At 40.1% G+C, this 19,136-nt stretch overlaps 1 protein-coding gene across 1 annotated transcript in view; it reads right to left on the bottom strand.

Annotated features, from left to right (window-relative positions):
* Positions 1–19,136, bottom strand: part of LOC147684905 (17-beta-hydroxysteroid dehydrogenase type 6-like) — a 92,338-nt gene that overhangs the window by 62,123 nt on the left and 11,079 nt on the right. The window contains exon 2 of the mRNA XM_086940795.1: positions 9,553–9,885. Within this exon, the coding sequence (XP_086796921.1) occupies positions 9,553–9,865 (313 nt within the window). The 5' untranslated portion in view covers positions 9,866–9,885. The remainder of the gene's footprint in view (positions 1–9,552; positions 9,886–19,136) is intronic.

Below are 19,136 nucleotides of genomic sequence, written 5' to 3'. Positions count from 1 at the left end.
GGCAGACCCTTCCATACTTTCAATAGCTTTTTTACCTCAGTCTCTACCCTATGGAAGTTTATTTGGGTTATTCTATCAATATCCTTTACCAGATCGATACCCAGATATCTTATTTTTTCTTTACAGAAGGGGGATACAAAATTTTCATTCAGGCTTATAATTTCAGTTTTAGTTTGATTTATCTGGTAACCAGATATCCTCCCAAAGCTTATTAAGGTCTCTTCTGCTGTTTTAAGTGCCTCTTCTAGGACTGAAGTAAAGATCATGAGATCGTCTGCATAAAGAGCTACTTTCTTATGCCACCCTTGATAACAAAATGGGGAGATTGAAGGGAGATTTCTAAGGCATTCTGCGATCGGCTCAATATAGAAATTAAAAAGCAAGGGGGAGAGGGGACAACCTTGGCGTGTTCCTCTACCTATCAAGATATTATTAGTTAGGTTTATAATATCGCTAATAGAAGAACACTTTCCATGGAGTAAAACCCTAGATCTGGAAAACGACATTCAGCGGGTACATCATGATCCTTTTGGGAAACCCAAAGAAAGAAAGAATCCAAGGAAGATCCTGGTGAACTTTAGATCATACAATCTTAAGGAGAGGATCCTGAGCGAAGCTCTAAAAAGTGGGTCATATAACAGGGATGACTGGTCCGTTAGGATCCGATCTGACATTGCGAAAGTAACTCAAGACAGGCAATGGGAGCTGGGTCAAAAAATGCCCGAACTAAAATCACTTGGAGCTACAGTCCAAATGAAGTTTCCTGCCTCACTCAGGATAATGTGGAGAAATAAGATGTATAACATCAAAGACACTCTAGAAGTTGATTCTCTCTTAGTACAGATGTGGGATCAAATTCAAATACAATCCCATTCCTAGTCTGAATACACTTGTTCTGCACTGTATATACTCAAAAATGTAACAGTAGAATTTTGTAATAAGCTATACTTATAGCAGTAGCATCCTCAAATAGCTTTTTTTTTCATGAATGCAGGCACGGGGCTCAAAGTGGGCTATAATTAGGGCCCAAAGGAAAGGGAGGCTTTCACAGGGAGGGAGTGTGTCTCCCCATGCCTTCTTCTTTCTTTTTCTTTTGTTTATTCTATATAATCACAACCACAATTGGTTTTCAGCACACTTAATAAGGGAGGATGGAGGGGAGCACACGGGGAATGGGAGCAAAGTAGGGAAAAATAAAAAAATAAAGTCCTAATCTTAAACGAAAGGAGACAATCAGGACCCAAATGGTTAATAATGGATTTCAGTCACTTAACAGATGGAGATGGGAAGGAACCTAAAGAATATAAATATAACTTCTTGTAATGTTAACGGGTTAAGAACTAAGAGCAGGAGACGGAAAATCTTTGAATATCTAAAAACTATTGATAGCGAAATTTTAATTTTACAAGAGACACACCTACTTAAAAAAGAATGGGAGGAGATAATTAAAACTCTCCACTGGGTCGATGATTATGTATGTACTGACCAACAGTGTGTTATAAAAGGGGTTGCTATCCTCATAAAAAAATCTTTGAAGGCAAGAATCTTATCATCTGAAACAGACCCTAAGGGGAGATGGGCGTTAGCGAAGATTAGCATACTCAATAACACTTTTATTTTAGCTGGGTACTATGGACCTAACACAGATGATCCTACCCCACTACAATCACTATACTCCCAATTGATTTCGGAAAATTTTCCTGTGATTTTGGGTGGAGACTTTAATATCATTTTAGATCCTAAAGCAGATCGAAACCCTATAGGAAAACAGGATAGCCTGCCAAAAATGAGAGAATGGTTGGGAATATACAAAAGAGATTTAAGCCTAACTGATGTATGGAAAGAGAAGGGCATCAAACAGGACAGGTTTACCTTCAACAACAAAAAGCTTGGTATACAATCGAGAATCGATTATTTCTTAATAGATCAGGGGTTAATAGAAAACACTCATAATGTGACTCACCTTCCCGCTCACCTTTCAGATCATTCGGCTGTCCAAATGACGTTAAAAATAAATAGCGATAGAACGATACCGAGATGGACACTGGATCGCTCAGTTCTCCTAGACACTGTAATAATTGACCAACTTATACAGGAGACGGAACTATATTTCCAGGACAACAACGGGAGTGCCTCACCTCAAATGGTCTGGGAGGCATACAAGGCAGTAATAAGAGGCAAGATCTGTGGCCTAACTATATACAAAACAAGGGAGGCAAAAAAAGAGATCGAGAGAATAGAAGAGAATATAAAAACACTGGACCATCAGATCTTGATAGAAACATCATCTCTGAGATGCCAAGACATAATTAAGGAAAGGCTTAAACTAAAAGAAAACTTATCAATATTACTGGAAGGTAAAATCAGGAAAAGATGGGAAAGCAGTAAACTTGCCCACTATGAATATGGAGAGGGTTGTGGGAAAATGCTTGCGTGGAAGCTTAAAACAGACCAAGCTAGAAACAAAATAAGCAGTATAGATCCAACAGACAGCTCTCAAAACGGGTCTGAAGAACAAGTAATAAAGGAAGAGTTTTCAGCCTTCTTTGCCAACCTCTATACGGAGGACTGTAACCCAAGAATCGAGGAAATAACCAAATTCCTAGAAGCACAGAACATCCCAGCCCTAACCCCTGAGGAAAAAGAAATTTTAAATAGCGAAATAAAAACAGAGGAGGAAGACCAAGCGATAAAAAGACTAAAGAGAGGCAAAGCATCAGGTCCTGACGCCCTCCCAAATGAATTCTACATGAGGCTAAAAGACACTCTGGCTCCCCAATTAACAGCGCTATTTAATAAGATTTTCATAAATAATGTTAAAATCCCGGAGTCTTGGAATGATGCTACCATCTCTATCATTTTGAAACCAGGTAAAAACCCGAAAAGGTGCGAATCCTATCGTCCAATATCCATCCTAAATTGTGATTACAAGATCTTCACCCAAATCCTGGCAAAAAGACTAGGGAAAATCGCGGGGTCACTAATAAATTCTAATCAGAAGGGCTTCGTGGCAGGAAGGCACCTTCAGGACCTCACACACGAGTTGATCAGGGCAATCGACATCGCTATCGTAGAGAAAATTCCACTATCAATAATTGCGATCGACGCTGCCAAAGCGTTTGATAGAGTTAACTGGTGCTACTTAAGTGAGGTATTAAAGAAGTTTAAGTTGGGGGATAACATCGTAAAGGTTGTAGAAAATATCTACAACTCTCCTAGAGCCAAAATAGCAAGGTACCAGTGTTGTGATCAAGGTGGTTTTTGTACAGGAAGGTCGTCCTGCACAAAAACTACTACTTGGAGGTATATTCCTTTGTGTATGTGTTCTACAGAATGATACAGATCGCAGCACACATGCAAGAAAGCAACAAGAAGTTATACAGATGTGTCTCTCGTTACAGAAAGGTCACTAAGGAGCTCCTGTTTGACACAAACCCAGATTTACTGACTTTACTGAATCTGAATTTACCTCAAAATATATGGGTAAATGCACAGGAAGGCCCATGCTCCACCTATATAACTCCTTCTCAGCGCAGGGTTACGCAAGGCTGTACAAGGCACTATATTGCATTCATTTGTGGGTTGAAAGTAAAGCAATGCTGCACAAATATCAATTTGCATAGCTTTATTAATCTCACTTAAGCACTTGTGTTGCCTTGTGTCAACTTGCGTGACGCACGGAAAACACAAGTTCTTGGTAAATCTGTCCCTAGTTTCGATCTACATGGTGATAAAACTACTAATTCGAGGAACATACACAACCTTATTAGTTGTACAAAACACCGTTCTTGAGGTAATAGACAATGGATGTGAGGCCTGCTAATGTTATTAGATACAGTTATGGCCTACATAACCCTTGACCACATCACCTTATTGCACAGGCTGCGTTAGGTGTCAAAAGCATATGAGTTGGCTACAAAACCTTTTTCCTCCTTGTCCTATCGGATAATTATACTCAGGTGCAAACGGGAGGGAAGTCAATGGTTTGCCTAAGTCATTATGGATTCCACCAGGGCCATGTACTTCTTCATCATTAATTATTATATATATTCAGCCCTCTTAATGAGATTCTCTGTGAAATTGGTGTGTCACTTCATAATTATACTGATGAAACACTGGGGCCTTGATTATGAGTCTGGCATTCCATGGGTCGCTAAACTCGCAGGGGTGAGACTATGGAGGTCTCCAGGCCGCCCTATTACATTAGGGCGGTCAGACGGCCATTGCCATGCCAGAGCCGCCAGGGAACCGACAATTCCACCAAGAATATTTCATGTTTCCTCTCCACCGTAGTTTTCATGGCAGTTCCACCACTGTGAAAACCATGGCACAGAAGGAACAGGGACCCCTTATGCCTCTGCGCCCGGGCATACATAAAGGAACTGTTTTTGGCATTCCCATTGCGGTGCCCATTTCCAGGGCATTGCCCTTGTAATGTCAAAAACAAAGCTCTCCAGACAGGAGGAAACGCCTAATCTGGCAAGCTGGTGCCCCGACTACAGCTTTGGCAGAGCTGAAGTGGGGAGGACCCGGTGCCGCACCGCCAAAGTAGTAATCAGCCCTAATTCTTCACCAGCACACACGCGAAATGTTATGCCTGAGCAACATAATCTGATCTTTGAGGGCATAAACTAGCTAAGCTTGAACAAGGAGAATATTATCTAGTAGAAGTATCTTAATAATTGTAACAACAAAAACAAAAATGTAAAGCTCCACATGGGAGTAATTTTCACCGCAAGAAAAATCTCTCCTTTATGGTACAGTCTCTGAATTGGTGACCAGGAAGTGATCCAATTAAAAGTTTAAACCTCAATATATAAGGCAATTTCTGGTGATTTGCCATATAAGAAAGAGCATCCCTCTACACCACTCATGTAGGGTTTTGTGTTCACCTGGGAAAGAGCTCCTTGTTCTAACTAAGGGGGACTAAAGCAGGAGGTCTGGCTTTTTCATCCCTAACCAAAGGCTTTGGCGCAACTTGCCAGAACACAGGATACTAAATATATTAGTTAAATAAAATGCAGACTAGGTCCATTTGCAATGTGGCCTGGTCCACTAGGGCATGGCATTAGTGTCAGCCTTGATGCTTTTCAAGGGCACATGAATGCAGCACCTTAGGAATAAATGAGTTCAAAAGGAGTATGCGCCTGCATTTGCCACATAACTAGGTATATGAGGCTATACTTTGCACATGATGACAGCCCGAGCAACTAAGGCTGCATTTTGCTATGTGAAGATACTGCTTGTGCGCATGTGGTGTACCAGGGGCTGTACATTTGCATATTAGGATTTGCTGGGGTTATGATGGCTACACCTAGGCTTGTGTGTTTGCCATTGCCATAAGACGGAATTAGGTTTGTATGATAGACTGTACTGGGTTATAGTAGGCTTGGTTTGGGCATGTAAGGTTGTACTTACTATATCATACTCAGGGCCGTACTGGGAACAGAAACCGACCCTGGCAAAGAGCTCGGCCGACCACGGGGGTGGCGGGGTGAAAGAAAATATTTGTGTCGCTTTTGTTGCTGGGGGCTGATATTGCACCTATGTTGCAAAGCTGGCCCCCAGTAACAAAAACGGCCCCCGGGGTCTATAACTGGCCCCCAGTAACATAAACGGCCCCCAGGGGTCTAAAACTGGCCCTCACCTTGGCAGCCTACCAGGTAAATGCTGGGGGCCCGCTACAGCCAATCCAGACCTGATCATGCTAGTACCTAGGCATGTGATCCAGATCCTTGGGAAATGAAGCTGGTTTCTGATCTATGAGCTAGAACTTACACATGTGAGACTGAATTTGGACAGAACGTACCTGATATTGTGTGCCAGTATGTGGTGAAAAGAAGCTGCACCAGTCTTATTGTGGCTGATTCAGAACCTATGGTGAGTATACATGGGAAAATGAGGCTATAACAGTGCATGTAATGGTTGCACTGGCCTTATATTACCTGTATCTGGATGTATCATGGCTATGCATGGGCACTTGAATCTACACCGGGGCATGTAATGGCTGTACCTGTCTAACGGACTTGTGATGGCTACACATGGGCACATGAGGCTATACCATGGCATGTTTTGATTCCACCTGCCATAGGATGTATGTGCCTGAGAATATGATCCGTTACTTGGGCATGTGAGGCATTCCTTGAGCATGAAGAGACCACTCTGGGCATATGAAGTTGTGCCTGGGCACATAGTAGCTGCACTAGGAGGTTCACTGCCAAAATATCAAAACCCTAAATATCGTGGAATTTCAACTATTGAGCACAAAAATATTGTTTTCCTATACTTATAAAGTAAATGACAAAAATGTGGAAACAAATATCATAGCGCACTAATATCAGTTATATATATGTTAAAAAACAATATTTTTGTATTTAAATATAGTAAATATATAAACATGTAACAGTCATATAATGCAAATTGAATATATTTGAATGATATATATAAATGTTACACTTATTTAAAAAAAAACATAAATGCATGTATGTATGTGCCTTTAGACATATATAATTTAAAACTATTATATATATTAATTTTAATTTATATTACAAGTTACTAATATTTTGCAAACTTTATTAATATAACAAACAAATATACATGCACACACATTTATACATGATAAATTAAAATCTGTAACAAATAAACTAGAATTTTTTTCAAACAGATCAATTTAATTACACATAACAAGTGAACAATATAAATACATTTAATTTTACTAAAAACATATTACATTTTACAAATTTAACTAATTAAAAATGATATCATTTTAAATACACAGAAACGTCATAGTAATAGACATTTAAATAAAATAAATAAAACAATACAATTGTAGGAATAGTACATACACTTTTCCCACTCCAGTCTGTGCAACCATAGGGAAAGTGTTGGACTCAGGAAGGGTAAAGTGTACTATTCCCACTCAAGTCTGTGCAACAGTAGGTGAAGCATTGGACTCAGGAGTGGTCAAATGTACTATTCCCACTTCAGTCAGGGCAACAGTAGGGAGAGTGTTGGATTGCGGAGGGGTAAAATGTACTATTTTCCACTCTAGTATGTGCAACACTAGAGAGAGAGAAGGTCATTTCAAACAAATAAAACATTTTAACAACTATATGAAATAATAAGAAATATAAATATCTAAATATCAAACTGATATATACATTCCAGTCGGTAAAGCATTAAACTCAGGAGGGGTAAAAATTACTGCTCCCATGCCAGTCACTGCAACAGTAAGGAAAGTGTTGGATTGCAGAGGGGTATATTTTACTATTGCCACTCCAGTCTGTGCAACAGTAGGGAAAGCGTTGGACTTAGGAGGGCTAAAATTTACTATTCCCACTCCAGTCTGTGCAACATTAAGGCAAACACTGGACTCGGAAGCAGTAAACTGTATTATTCCCACTTCAGTCAGGACAACAGTAGGAAAGTTTTGGATTGCGGAGGGGTAAAATGTACTATTTTCCACTCTAGTATGTGCAACAGTAGTGAGAGAGTAGTTCACTTCAAACAAATAAAACATTTTAACATCTATAATAAATAATACGAAATATAAATATTTAAATATAAAAATGATATGTACATTTTAAAAAAGGTAAACAAATAACATTACAATATTTAATATTTTTTTTTAAATTATAACAAATAATAATACAATTAAAATACCACACTATATTCACAATCATAACAACCAACCAACATAATGTTATTTACAATTAAAAAACATAACACAGTTAATACATAACAAATAAATAACACCATTTTAATGAATGAATTACTAGTTTTACATGTATTACTTCAATAACTGACCAACCGATACTGCTACAAAATAAATGACACATACTTGAGACATATCTTTAAAAATATATTATTTACATATGTTAGATAGTTATCAAATAAACAATGAATAATAATTAACTAATAATAAATTCGTTATATTTAACTTACCAACCTTTACCCATACAAACCTAATAACCCACACCTAATACACAACTTAATAAATATCTTAATTACATAATTTCCATAACTACTTATTCTAAGAATTAAAAATACATTAATTCTATTTAATATCCTAGCCTATACCTCCTACAAACCCAACAACCCACACCTATTATACAACTTAAAAATATCTTAATTATAATATTTAAGTAATTAATTGCCAATTAAACAACTAATAATTATCTGATAATATATTAAATATATTTAACATTCCACCCTTCACCCCTACAAATCCAATAAACTGCACCTGATATGTAAATTGTGTAACTAAGATGTTTTTAAGTTATATAACTAATTATCAAATAACTAATAGTTAGCATTAATTAATGATTACAATTAATTTCCTTCCCACCCATAACCCCTACAAAAACCACAACACGCACCAAATATAAAAATTAAAAATTCAATTAAATATTCAATTTACATAATGAATTATCATTTAGATAATTAATATTTAAAAGTTAATCATGAATTAATTAATTATACATAAATTAGTCCCCATCCTATACCCCTACAAACCCCACAACCCGTACCTAAAACTTACTTTAAAAAAAATGAATTACATATTTTTTCATAATTATCAATTAAATTATTAATATTAATTTACTTCCCACCTTGCACCCCTATAAATCCTACAACCCCCACAGCACTAAAAATTACTATAAACTATTAAATTACATATAAAAAAAACAAATTTACAAACTATATTAAAAAACATTAACAATAGTTATACAAATAATGTATAACATAAACAAATAAAATAATTAAAAAATGATATTATTAACGATAGTTTTGCCAAAAAAAACAACATAGGTATTTTTAACATCAATATTAACAACATAGATATTTTTGTAAATGATATTAACATAGATATTTTTAAGATCAATATTACTTACCTTAGAAAATGGATATTCGGGTCAACAATATTTTTGCACATGATATTTATGCCTCACATTATTTACAACTCAATATTTCTGCATCTCGATATTTCATTCTTAATATTCTGTCCGAACATCGCACTACGATATAGGATGATTTGATGGCTGTACCCGGACACATGAAAGCAGTTCCTGGCTTTTGATGGCAGTGTATTGTCATCTCATGGTTGCACAATTCACATCTCAGGGCTGCACTATTTGTTAATAAATAGATGGTAACTAAAAGATAAATTGGCCTATTTTATTGAGTGTCATTTATTAATTTGACAGGTATGTATATACTTTTCCATATCAGTCATGACATTGGGTTCTGATACCTGGTGACATTACTTTCTGTGATGTTTTCATGGACAGAAGTTATGTGATGTCTCTTCCTGTGATGTAATTCAGGGATATGGTCGAATGTCAAGTGATGCCGTTTGTCTTAGCCCTATATTATTGGTGAATTACTGCCATTATCATCAACTCTTCTCTGGGATTACCAATGAAACTGTTAATTGCAAAATATTCTCATAGCATGTTAACAACTCTGGCTAAAACAATATTGCTAACTTTGTGATTTCAAAAAGGTACAAAGACTCTTTAATAATGAAAGAGTAATTTAATTTTCTGTCCTTACTTCGGTCTCCCACTTGCTCCTTGACCCATTGTGCCATGGCAGCCACACTTGTCTTGTTGGTGACATCCAATAGCACTGTTTGCAACCGCTGGGAGGTGGCTTCCTTAAGCTGCTCCGCCCCCTTCTGCGTCAGGCACGCTGCCAGCACCCGCAGTCCTCGCTCGTCGAGCTGCCGCGCCAGCTTGTTCCCAAAGCCAGAGTCGCAGCCAGTGATCAGCACATACTTATCAGGGAGATTTGAGACCCTTTGCCTCTCTCTGTACCAGCGAAAGAGAAAGTACAGCCCCAGTAGTGCAGTCAGGTACAGCAGCATCTTGGAGTCTCAGACTGAGCCTGCAGATGGTGAAGAAGAGATGAAAACAGTCTGATGACTGCATGATTGAAGCATTTCAGCAAAACTAGAAGGCCCCGAGTTCAGCAGATCTGACTAAACAATATTGAGAACTGCCTCACAAAATGAGCCTTCTACAGCTGTTCAACAAAACTTGCTAAAAATGATGATTAAGGCCAAAGTGAAAATGTGCAATGCAACATCGTCAAGGAAGGAAGTGGTACCAGAATATTGTAGCGATATTATTGTCCAGTTAACCATAGAAAATCTACACCCATTAGAACATTATTTTTGAAAACAATATTTAGAAAATGTGTTAAGAAGGTGTTCAACATGCTGGAGGTGAGCTCCAGCTTATATGTTCTAGACCTGTTTATTAGGCAATATCATTGCCAATGCAGGTCAGTGCATCCTCTGTAGTACAGAACTTTAAACAACGAGCTGAGGGCAGAGTTTTCCTTTTCAGAGGGCCATCTGGGAAGAGCATGTATTGCACTCTTCCCAGAATGCACTGTGTTGGTCCTCTGCTTAAATCCAATTTCCTATGAATATAATCACCATGGCCTTGCTCTGACAAGAAACTTTGTTTTTTTCACACAAATGGGTCCTCAAGACAAAAGAGAAGGAGTGGACCGTTTCCATTCTTCATCTTGAGACCAACTTCCAGACACAACAAATGGGCCAATTCCGTTGCGGGCAGGAGGGCTCTGACAGACGGTCAGAGCCCTCCTGCTCGCAATGGAATGTGCTGGTCAGATTCCTTTCTGACCGAGCCATGGTAGCCTAGGGGGCACCTATGGTTTCCCCTTGTTAATCCCTGCACCCGGTAGCAGGCACCTTGAGCCTGCCTGCCACGGAGTGCGGGGATGAATTGCACCCCTGCTCTTTCAATGAGAGCATGCATTCCGTTTGGAATGCATGCGTTCATTGATAGGTATAGGCATGCAACCGGACAGGGTTTGGTGGCATCCTACTTGCAGGTCTGTAACCGATGACAGGAGGTCGTTCCTTTACAGTTCCTGACCGATGTCATATGGACTTCGGTCAGTCATAAATCGGAATCAGGCTCAAAGATGTTTGTGATCAGCAAAGGGTAAACCTCATGACAGGCACACCACTAGTGATGGCAACCTATCGGCTGTGCACACAAGTTCCAATATTTGTAATCAATATTGAACATTCTATTCTCATGTTTGAGAGCATTTATATCCATAAATCAATAAAGGTTTTCCATCTGCTTAGGACCACTACACTTAATTTAAAAGGGGGCTAATGCACCTTAAAACGAATAAAACCAGAACCATCTAGGTTCTGTAGAAAGGGCATGGGCTAACCCCCTTCAGACTAGAAATTGGAACTACCCAATTGAAGGCATCGGTCATATCCTAGGCACACCAACAGCTTCTCTGAGCAGCAGAACAGCAGTTTGAGGGGTCACTCATGATCAGGAATCCCACAATTTGTTACCAAAATGTTATAAATGCAAGGGAGCTTTAGAAACAAATGTAAGAATAGCTGGGAGGTTACAACTGCACACATTATTGGGAATTTTCATACTTATAGGGACTGTGCCCTGCTCACAGGTGCCCCACTATCATGCTGCAGGCAGACTATAGCTACACATGGGCATACCTCCTACAGATGTGCACTAGCCTTTGCCAGTGCCAAACTCCACCACTGGATCATATAATTGGAAGAGGATATGCAACACTGCCATGAAAACAACCACCTTCTTCCTGGAAGTGAACTGTCACGGATCCTTCAGAAAACTGGGAATGAAGGTGGATATTTAGACAGAAGAGTAGTGATGAGGAGACTATTACCTACTGGGCCTCGCCATGCTAAGTTTACTTCTGCGGTTCACCAAACAAAGTGGGCAGTCACTGTCCTGGGCTCAGTACAACCAATGTTTACTGGATAAAGATTTACAACTTTGTAGTGGTGGTACCCGTGGTATACTTGGCTCACATTAGTCTGTTTTTTCCATCGTTCTCAATGAGGAGGAATTACTGGAAGTATCTCACGTATTTCTCCACCTCATTTCTATCTCCCTTCTCCCTCAACTTCACTTCTCTTGCTATTTCATTCTTTTGACTTCTCTGTCCTCCTGCTGTCTTTGCCCCCTCCAATTTGTTTTCCTTGGCATACTTGGAGGTCACTGTCTAGCCAAAAAGTGTACGCATAGAAAGAAGCAAGGGAAGACGAGGCTGCGGATGAGTACCAAGGAGATAACTCTGGCACAGCCGAAGGTAATGCACAGCAGAGGTTGTCTGTCCAGAGGTTGAAATCTCAAAGGAGCAGGTTGTGAAAAACACAAACATTGTCTGAAAAAAAACTGTTGAAGTGAAGCTATGAGTATAATTGGTTATAGGCCTGTAATGTATTTTTTTTAAACTCTGAAATTCTCCTAAAACACACAGTTAAAAGTACATTTATGGTTACCAATTAGAACGAAAAAGCGCTGAATAGTTATGGGTGGTTCCAACATAGGACTGAATTACTTGTGGGCAAAGGATTAAGGTCTTAGACTCTCACTCTGAATATTAAAGGTTTGTTTGTTGGTATCTCAGTGGTCATGTGTCTTCACTAAGGTCTGATCAACTACAGAGAGTTCCAATGTTCAACAAATATAAAGAAAGATGATTTATTTCCTACTGAAATATTTTTCACTTTGTCTGAAAATACTTCTTTGAAGTATATCTGTTGAAAAGTTCACACGAAAAGAGACAAATGAGGCAAGTGCCTTACAGAACTTTATTGGCAATGCCTGCACCAACCGATAGATAGATGCCACACTCCTTCAGTCCACAGCTCCAACTGTCATACTGAAATCCTCTCGATCCATCATTCCAGGATGACAGGTACCCTTAGGAAACAGATTACATATTTGCATTCCAAGCTCAAAACATATCCATTCCCACAATAACATAGGAAACCATTTACAGCAATACAAATATTAAATGCAAAACAATACAACCTGGGATGCAAATGAGTACACAAAGTAAAATCACAAGTACCTCAAAAATATATATCTGCAACTGCAGAAATCACAAAATAATTAATAGACAAACTTTACATAACAAGGAAAAACAATATATCCTGAAACTAAAAGCTCAAAGTATCATGTGACTACAACACCTTAGCAGCAAATATACTGCTGCTACCACATTGAAGCATAAATAAGATACCACATAATCTTTCCACCATTTGGGTCTGGCAGAAGATCTCTCGGTATGTCTGGGAATCAATTAAAAAGCATAACCACCACAGTGATTATCCTGTGGAACACTTCGCTCACAAGAACCCATGGCTGGCTTTAGAGCTGGTAGTGTCCAGTGCAACAATCTTTTTGGTACCCCTCCCTCACCCCCCATGATCTTCTCCATGGATTCCCCCCTACCCCCCAGCAAAAGTGCCCTTCATCTCTCCATAACCCCTCTCTCACATACATTTCATTTGTTTTAAAGTGCTGGTAAATGCTGGCTTTACTAATCCACTTCGCTATCCACATAAAAAACAGATGTGATCTTGGCAGCAGGAATATTAGCCCCTGCGCTACTTTATGGTAAGTTAAAGCTTCCACTAAACAAAACTCCAGTTTCTCTCTGTAGTAGGAACATTAATCACGAGTTATCTTGACATTTTTATTGCTGCCTGAAAGCTGGACGCACAAGGAACTCTTCAGCCAGTGCTTTTCAATCGTAGGTTATTGCTAAACACAGTGCCCCCACTTCAGGTCAGCGCCCAGTGAGGTCACAACACATCGGTCGTGTCGCCTTAAAGCCGGCCCTTCAAGTACCAGACCTAACATTTACCTTCGAACTAGATTTGGCATTGCTGCTGTCGGGCTTTGTTTCATTCCATTTCACTAGCCTAGACATACTCCACACATCACCATTAGCCAGCTTGACAACATTCCTCATGACTGTCTTAATTTTGAAAGGACCCATGTAACCCTGGTTCACCCTTACTCACAAATCCTAGCCTCTTCACTAGTATGTTTTTACCCACTAACCGCAGTAGAGACTTGGTGCAGTTTCTCTAGTCATATTTTTTCTTGTTTATCTTCTGATACATACCTCTCAGCCACTGGTACTCACTTTTGGGTTCACTCATATCCACTTGTTCATTCAACCGCATTAACCCTTGCACTTCTCCACTTATCCATGCCAAATTCAATTAAGTGTTTCCAACTCTACCCCTCATACAGAAAAAAGATGAGTTGGACGTTACTGGACTAGGAGTGCTGCAATGAGCCTGCACACTTCATTCAACATCTCGGGCAAAAGGCTTCTCATTTCTACTGCTTTTTATACACACTATTTCACCACTTGATTCATGCACTCAGTAAGACTGTTCACTTGTGGAGAATACAGCCCCATCTTAAGATGAACTATAGACAGGTCTCCTAAAAATTCCTGCATTTTGTGAGATGTCAACTGGACACCAATTTCATAGGGCAGAGCTTCACGAACAAACTCCTCTTTCAAGAAGCTAATCACAACCCAAGTATCAACTGAGCTCACACACTCAGTCACTACCCACCTGGACATGTAATCTATCAATAATATTACATATCTTTCACTTGGAGACAGAAAATGGAAAGGACCAGCAAAATCCAGTGTAACTTCTTTCATGGTTCTTCCAGAATCTCTAAAGGAGACAACAGAGCTTTAGATACTGCTTTACTCATATCTCTCTTGGTACACAAAACACATTCCTTAACTGTACTCGCAATGTGCCGATTTGATCGTGGCCACCAGTACAACTCCCTCACTCATGCTTTAGTGAGATTCCTCTCCAAGTGGCCCAAATGCCTCAAGTTCGCAGCTTTTTCTCTAGAGACGTCTCATGGAATGAACAGTGGGAGTCTGAACAGTTCCCTTCGATTCTAACTCAACTCTTCACTTCCATTCCAAAACCCATTCATCTCCTCTGAGAGGATCCTAATCTCTGGCCAACCCTTAACTATGAACTCTTGGAGTTCTTTAGTTTCATCATCCCTCTCTTGCCAACTGCCACCTGTCTTTAGGTAACGTACTCTCAAAGACCCCGCTGATGTGGTCAACATCCGTCAACATCACTTTCCTGCCAATGGCAACCAGGACAGACAATCCGCCACCATGTTCCTGAAACTGGTAACATAATCTACCTGAAAATTGAAATCACTCAACCCCTTCACCCACCTTTTAATCCTAGGCATAAGGTCGTCATCTTTCTTGGTGGAAAATACATGCAGTAACGGTCTATGATCAGACCTCAATAGAATTTAAAATGCACAGGCCAAAGCTTCCCACTCGATAACGGAATACATTTCTTCTGCATCTTTGAGTAAACGGGATGCAAATGCTACCACCCTCTCCTCTCCCTATCATTCTGTGAGAGCACTGCTCCTACCCCTTAAGGCTAGCATCTGTGGTTAGAATAGTCTTTTTGGAAACATCAAAGTGTCCCAGAGTAGGCATTCCACTAATGCCTCAAAAGCCTCTCCACACGCATCAGACCAATCAAATCTCAAGCATTTCTTCAACAAAGCCCAGATAGGCTAGTCCAACCCTGAAAAAAGTGGATAAATTTGGAGTCAAACTCCACCTGTCCAAGGAAAGATCACAAATGATCTTTGTCTCACTGTGCCGGTGCTTTAAGAATAGAATCAACCAAATCCAACTTGGGTTTAATCCCCTGTCTTGACGGGTTTTTTGGCTCTATTTCGAAGTGATGAAGACTTTAAGCTTGCTCACACCTATAGTCTGTATTCTTACCTTGTGTTGGCCCTTTTAAGCCCTTTTTCCAGACCTAGAAGAGGATAGCTGCTTTATATGATGATAGATCCCTTATTCTTGACTCTAAACCATCTATTGCCTATTGGCTTTGACATAATTATGTGTCCTTTCATTATCCTGCCTATAGTAGAGGGTGGATCCTGTGGTCCTGACTTTATATTACACATTGGTATGGTTTGTGTAGGTATTCTGACAGAGCTAAGGGTTATTTCATCCTTCTCAGGCCTACAAAGCCCAGAACTAGAGAGACTCCATTTTGCTTTCTGTCCCTGCAGAGCTGAGATGCTTGAAGGGGAAAGGTAATATTTTGGTTTTGAGCTGTTGTTCGTCCTAAGCGAACCGGAGAGAACCGGCCAGAGCTGGATCTAATCAAGAAGTGTCCCTGGGCTCAGGTCTCTAGACGAAACAAGCAGTTGATCACTGTGGGAGCGTCTGGAGCAAGGAGCCTGGTGCATGGACCTGGTGGGAGGAGGCTGATGGCTGGAACTTTCCATGAGGAAACAGCATCCCATATTAGTGAAGTGCAGAGGCGGAGTTAGTTAGTCGAGCTGGAGTTGCAGAAAGAGTTCGAGCTAGAAAGAGCTGAGCTGAAGTTGCAGAGAGTTGAGCTGGAAAGAGTTTATGCTGAATTGGAGCAGAGGAGAGGAGTGGAGTTGCAGGAGGAGAAGAGACAGAAGATGCTTGGAACAGAGAGAAGACAGACAGACAGTCAGTGAGCTGGAACTGAAGGAAGCAGTCAGAAGCAGTTACTTATCAGGAGGAGTTGTGAATAGCTGGAGTCTGAAGTAATGCCTTTTAGAAGAGACTGAAGTTATATCGTGGATTAATCTGTGGGAGCAGCTGGAGTGAATTGGACATTGGCATGGAGACAATCAGATAGAGTGAAAAAGCTAGTGGAGCGAATGATTATCAGAGCGGCAGAAACCATTAGACTGAAGTTGGAAGGTGGAGAGAGTTCGTGGGGGAGAGGAGTCCAGTGCAGAGTGATCAGCGCAGATGTGTGTCCAAGAGTGCAGGAGAGAATCTAAGACGAGCTAAGGCACAGACGAGAGAGGAGCTCAGATGACAGCTAGAGCAAGACCCCACACCCCCCAGGTGATATCCTTCTGTATTTCCAAACATTAACCTTGTCCTTATACTGTATGTCTAATCCCTTTTCTTTCAGCAGTGTGTTACAGTTCCTGTTAGTCACAGAGACCCCGCAGATAACATTGTCCCTGTTATAGGTCTAATCCCTTTTCTTTCAGCGGTGTGCAGTCTATTTATAGTTCCTGTTAGTTACAGAGACCCCACAGATCTGTGTATGAATCCTTTTCTATTGTTATTGTAATAAAGATACCCCAGTTCTTAGTGAACCAGTGTGCATGTGTTGTTCTTGCATACAGTGTGTGTCTCTTGTTCTTAAAGCACAGGTAACCTTTCCTTCTAGTCAGGTGTTACAGCCAGAACAGATACTGCCCCTGATCCGGTAAGTAGCCACTGAATAATTAGGGAGAGAGAGGAGCCCTTGGGCTAAAAGAATATTGACACTAAGTAATTCGGCCATCCCATAATATTATTGTAGTAGCGAACCTTTAGTGAATAGTGAGAGAGACTTCCCAACATAGAGAGAGAGAGAGCTGAAGGTATTCATAGGAAAGTGATTGTCATTGGTAAGCGGCGGTAATGAGAATACCAGGTGGGAGACTGGTGTGTAGGTCCGCCGGATTGTGGACCGGGCTGTGAGTTAGAGAACACTGGGGAGGACACCAGTGTCTAGGTCCGCCGGATTGTGGACCGGAATGTGAGGAAGAGAGCACCAGGTCTGCAGACCGGTGTGTATGGCACGCCGGATTGCGTGTCGAGTGAGCACTGATGGTGATCAGTGTGTAATGGTAAATAATCAGAACTGCCCCAGGGTAGATTAGTCTGGACCCGTGTGGTCGCGAGACTATGAGGTATGAGTGTGGTGTAGGGCATGGACGTCCTTAGTAATCAGTGAGTATTCCTAGTAATCCCTATAGATTTAGTGGTGTTTCTAATGATATGAGCTTGTATATTGCGAGTTCCCCATCCTCAGGTGCCTGGATAGATGGGTCCTGAGGAGGGAGGTGGTTACGTTTTGGCCAGGTTGGTGTTGCTCTGGTGAGCTGGTTCTATCTGTTCTGAGAATCTGGTCATAACATCCCCTCAACAGAGATAGTATGGTCCAAATATAAAGCAGCACCGACTCGAAATTTAAATGTTTCTATCTTAGGTGTGAAACCTGCTTCTACCAATATCTCCACCACCTTCACAAGCATATTGGCATATTCCTCCAGTTCTTTCCCATCAATCTGGAAGTCATCCTGAAAAGCCTGGTACCCCATCCAATACTTTCTTCATGATCCTCTGAAAACATGCCACTGCAGATGCCAACGCATCCTAATAAGGTGGTAAGCTCCCAAAGGTATAACGAATTATGTCGAGTATCTGGACTCATCATGCAATTTAACTTGATACGCAGATGAGAGGTCCATGACACTGAATATTTTGGCAACTTCCATCATGGTTAAAGCCTCGGAGATGTTAGGGAGAGGTTGACAATCAATTCAAATATGGTTATTTAAATCTCTATGGTCAATGCACATCATAATTTGTTTGCCCCTACCCTGCAATGCTAATACAATTGGGGCAAGCCATTCTGAGGATTCAGTCTACTCAAATACACTATCCTCAATTAACCGTTTGATCTCCCCCTTAAATGGTTTTAACATGCAGTTGGGAACTTTTCTGATTTTATGAATGCAGGAAACAGTATTTACCTTCAAAATAGTTTTCTGTTCGAGGGAGACCCAGTTCACCACGGAACACACTTGGAAATTCAAACAATATATCTCCATGTTCTTGTTCTGCTGACAAAGACTTAATCGGTTGCATAGCATGAACATAATTCCCATGTCACGTTGGAGACACCAACCTAACAAATTATCCCCTTTCTTTGCCACATACACTTTCCCAACCATCTCCTTGTCCATGTATGTAATCATCATAACAGCATAGCCCAAAACATCAATTTTGGAGGCTCCATAACTCACAGGATTTATATATGGGGAAACAGAGTAATATGTTCATCACCAAACTCTTTCTCCAAATTTACATCCCTTACCATCATATAAGTTGAGCTAAAACAACCACTTCCTTATTATCAAGTTCAATCAATCAAACAAACGTTATTCGGTTTTCACATATGAAACCATAAAAGTGCTCTAAAAACCATACATGGTGTTAAAATAAGAATAAAATATTTATATAAACGTCACATAAAAGACAAAGCTACCCTACAAATCTCATACAGTACATAAAATAAGATATAAAGTGCCTATACCCTAGATCATAAGGCATAAAAAGACAGTTAGAAGGATAATTTCAAGGACCTCCTCTAAACTAAATGTATCATCGAGATAACTAGAGTAAACAACATGCCCTTATAGCTACAGTCATTTAATCCA

The sequence above is a fragment of the Lissotriton vulgaris genome, chromosome 10, assembly GCF_964263255.1.
Source record: "Lissotriton vulgaris chromosome 10, aLisVul1.2, whole genome shotgun sequence".
Lineage (NCBI taxonomy): Eukaryota > Metazoa > Chordata > Amphibia > Caudata > Salamandridae > Lissotriton > Lissotriton vulgaris.
The sequence above is the reverse complement of the archived record's forward strand: the minus strand, read 5'-3'. Positions and strand labels throughout refer to the sequence as shown.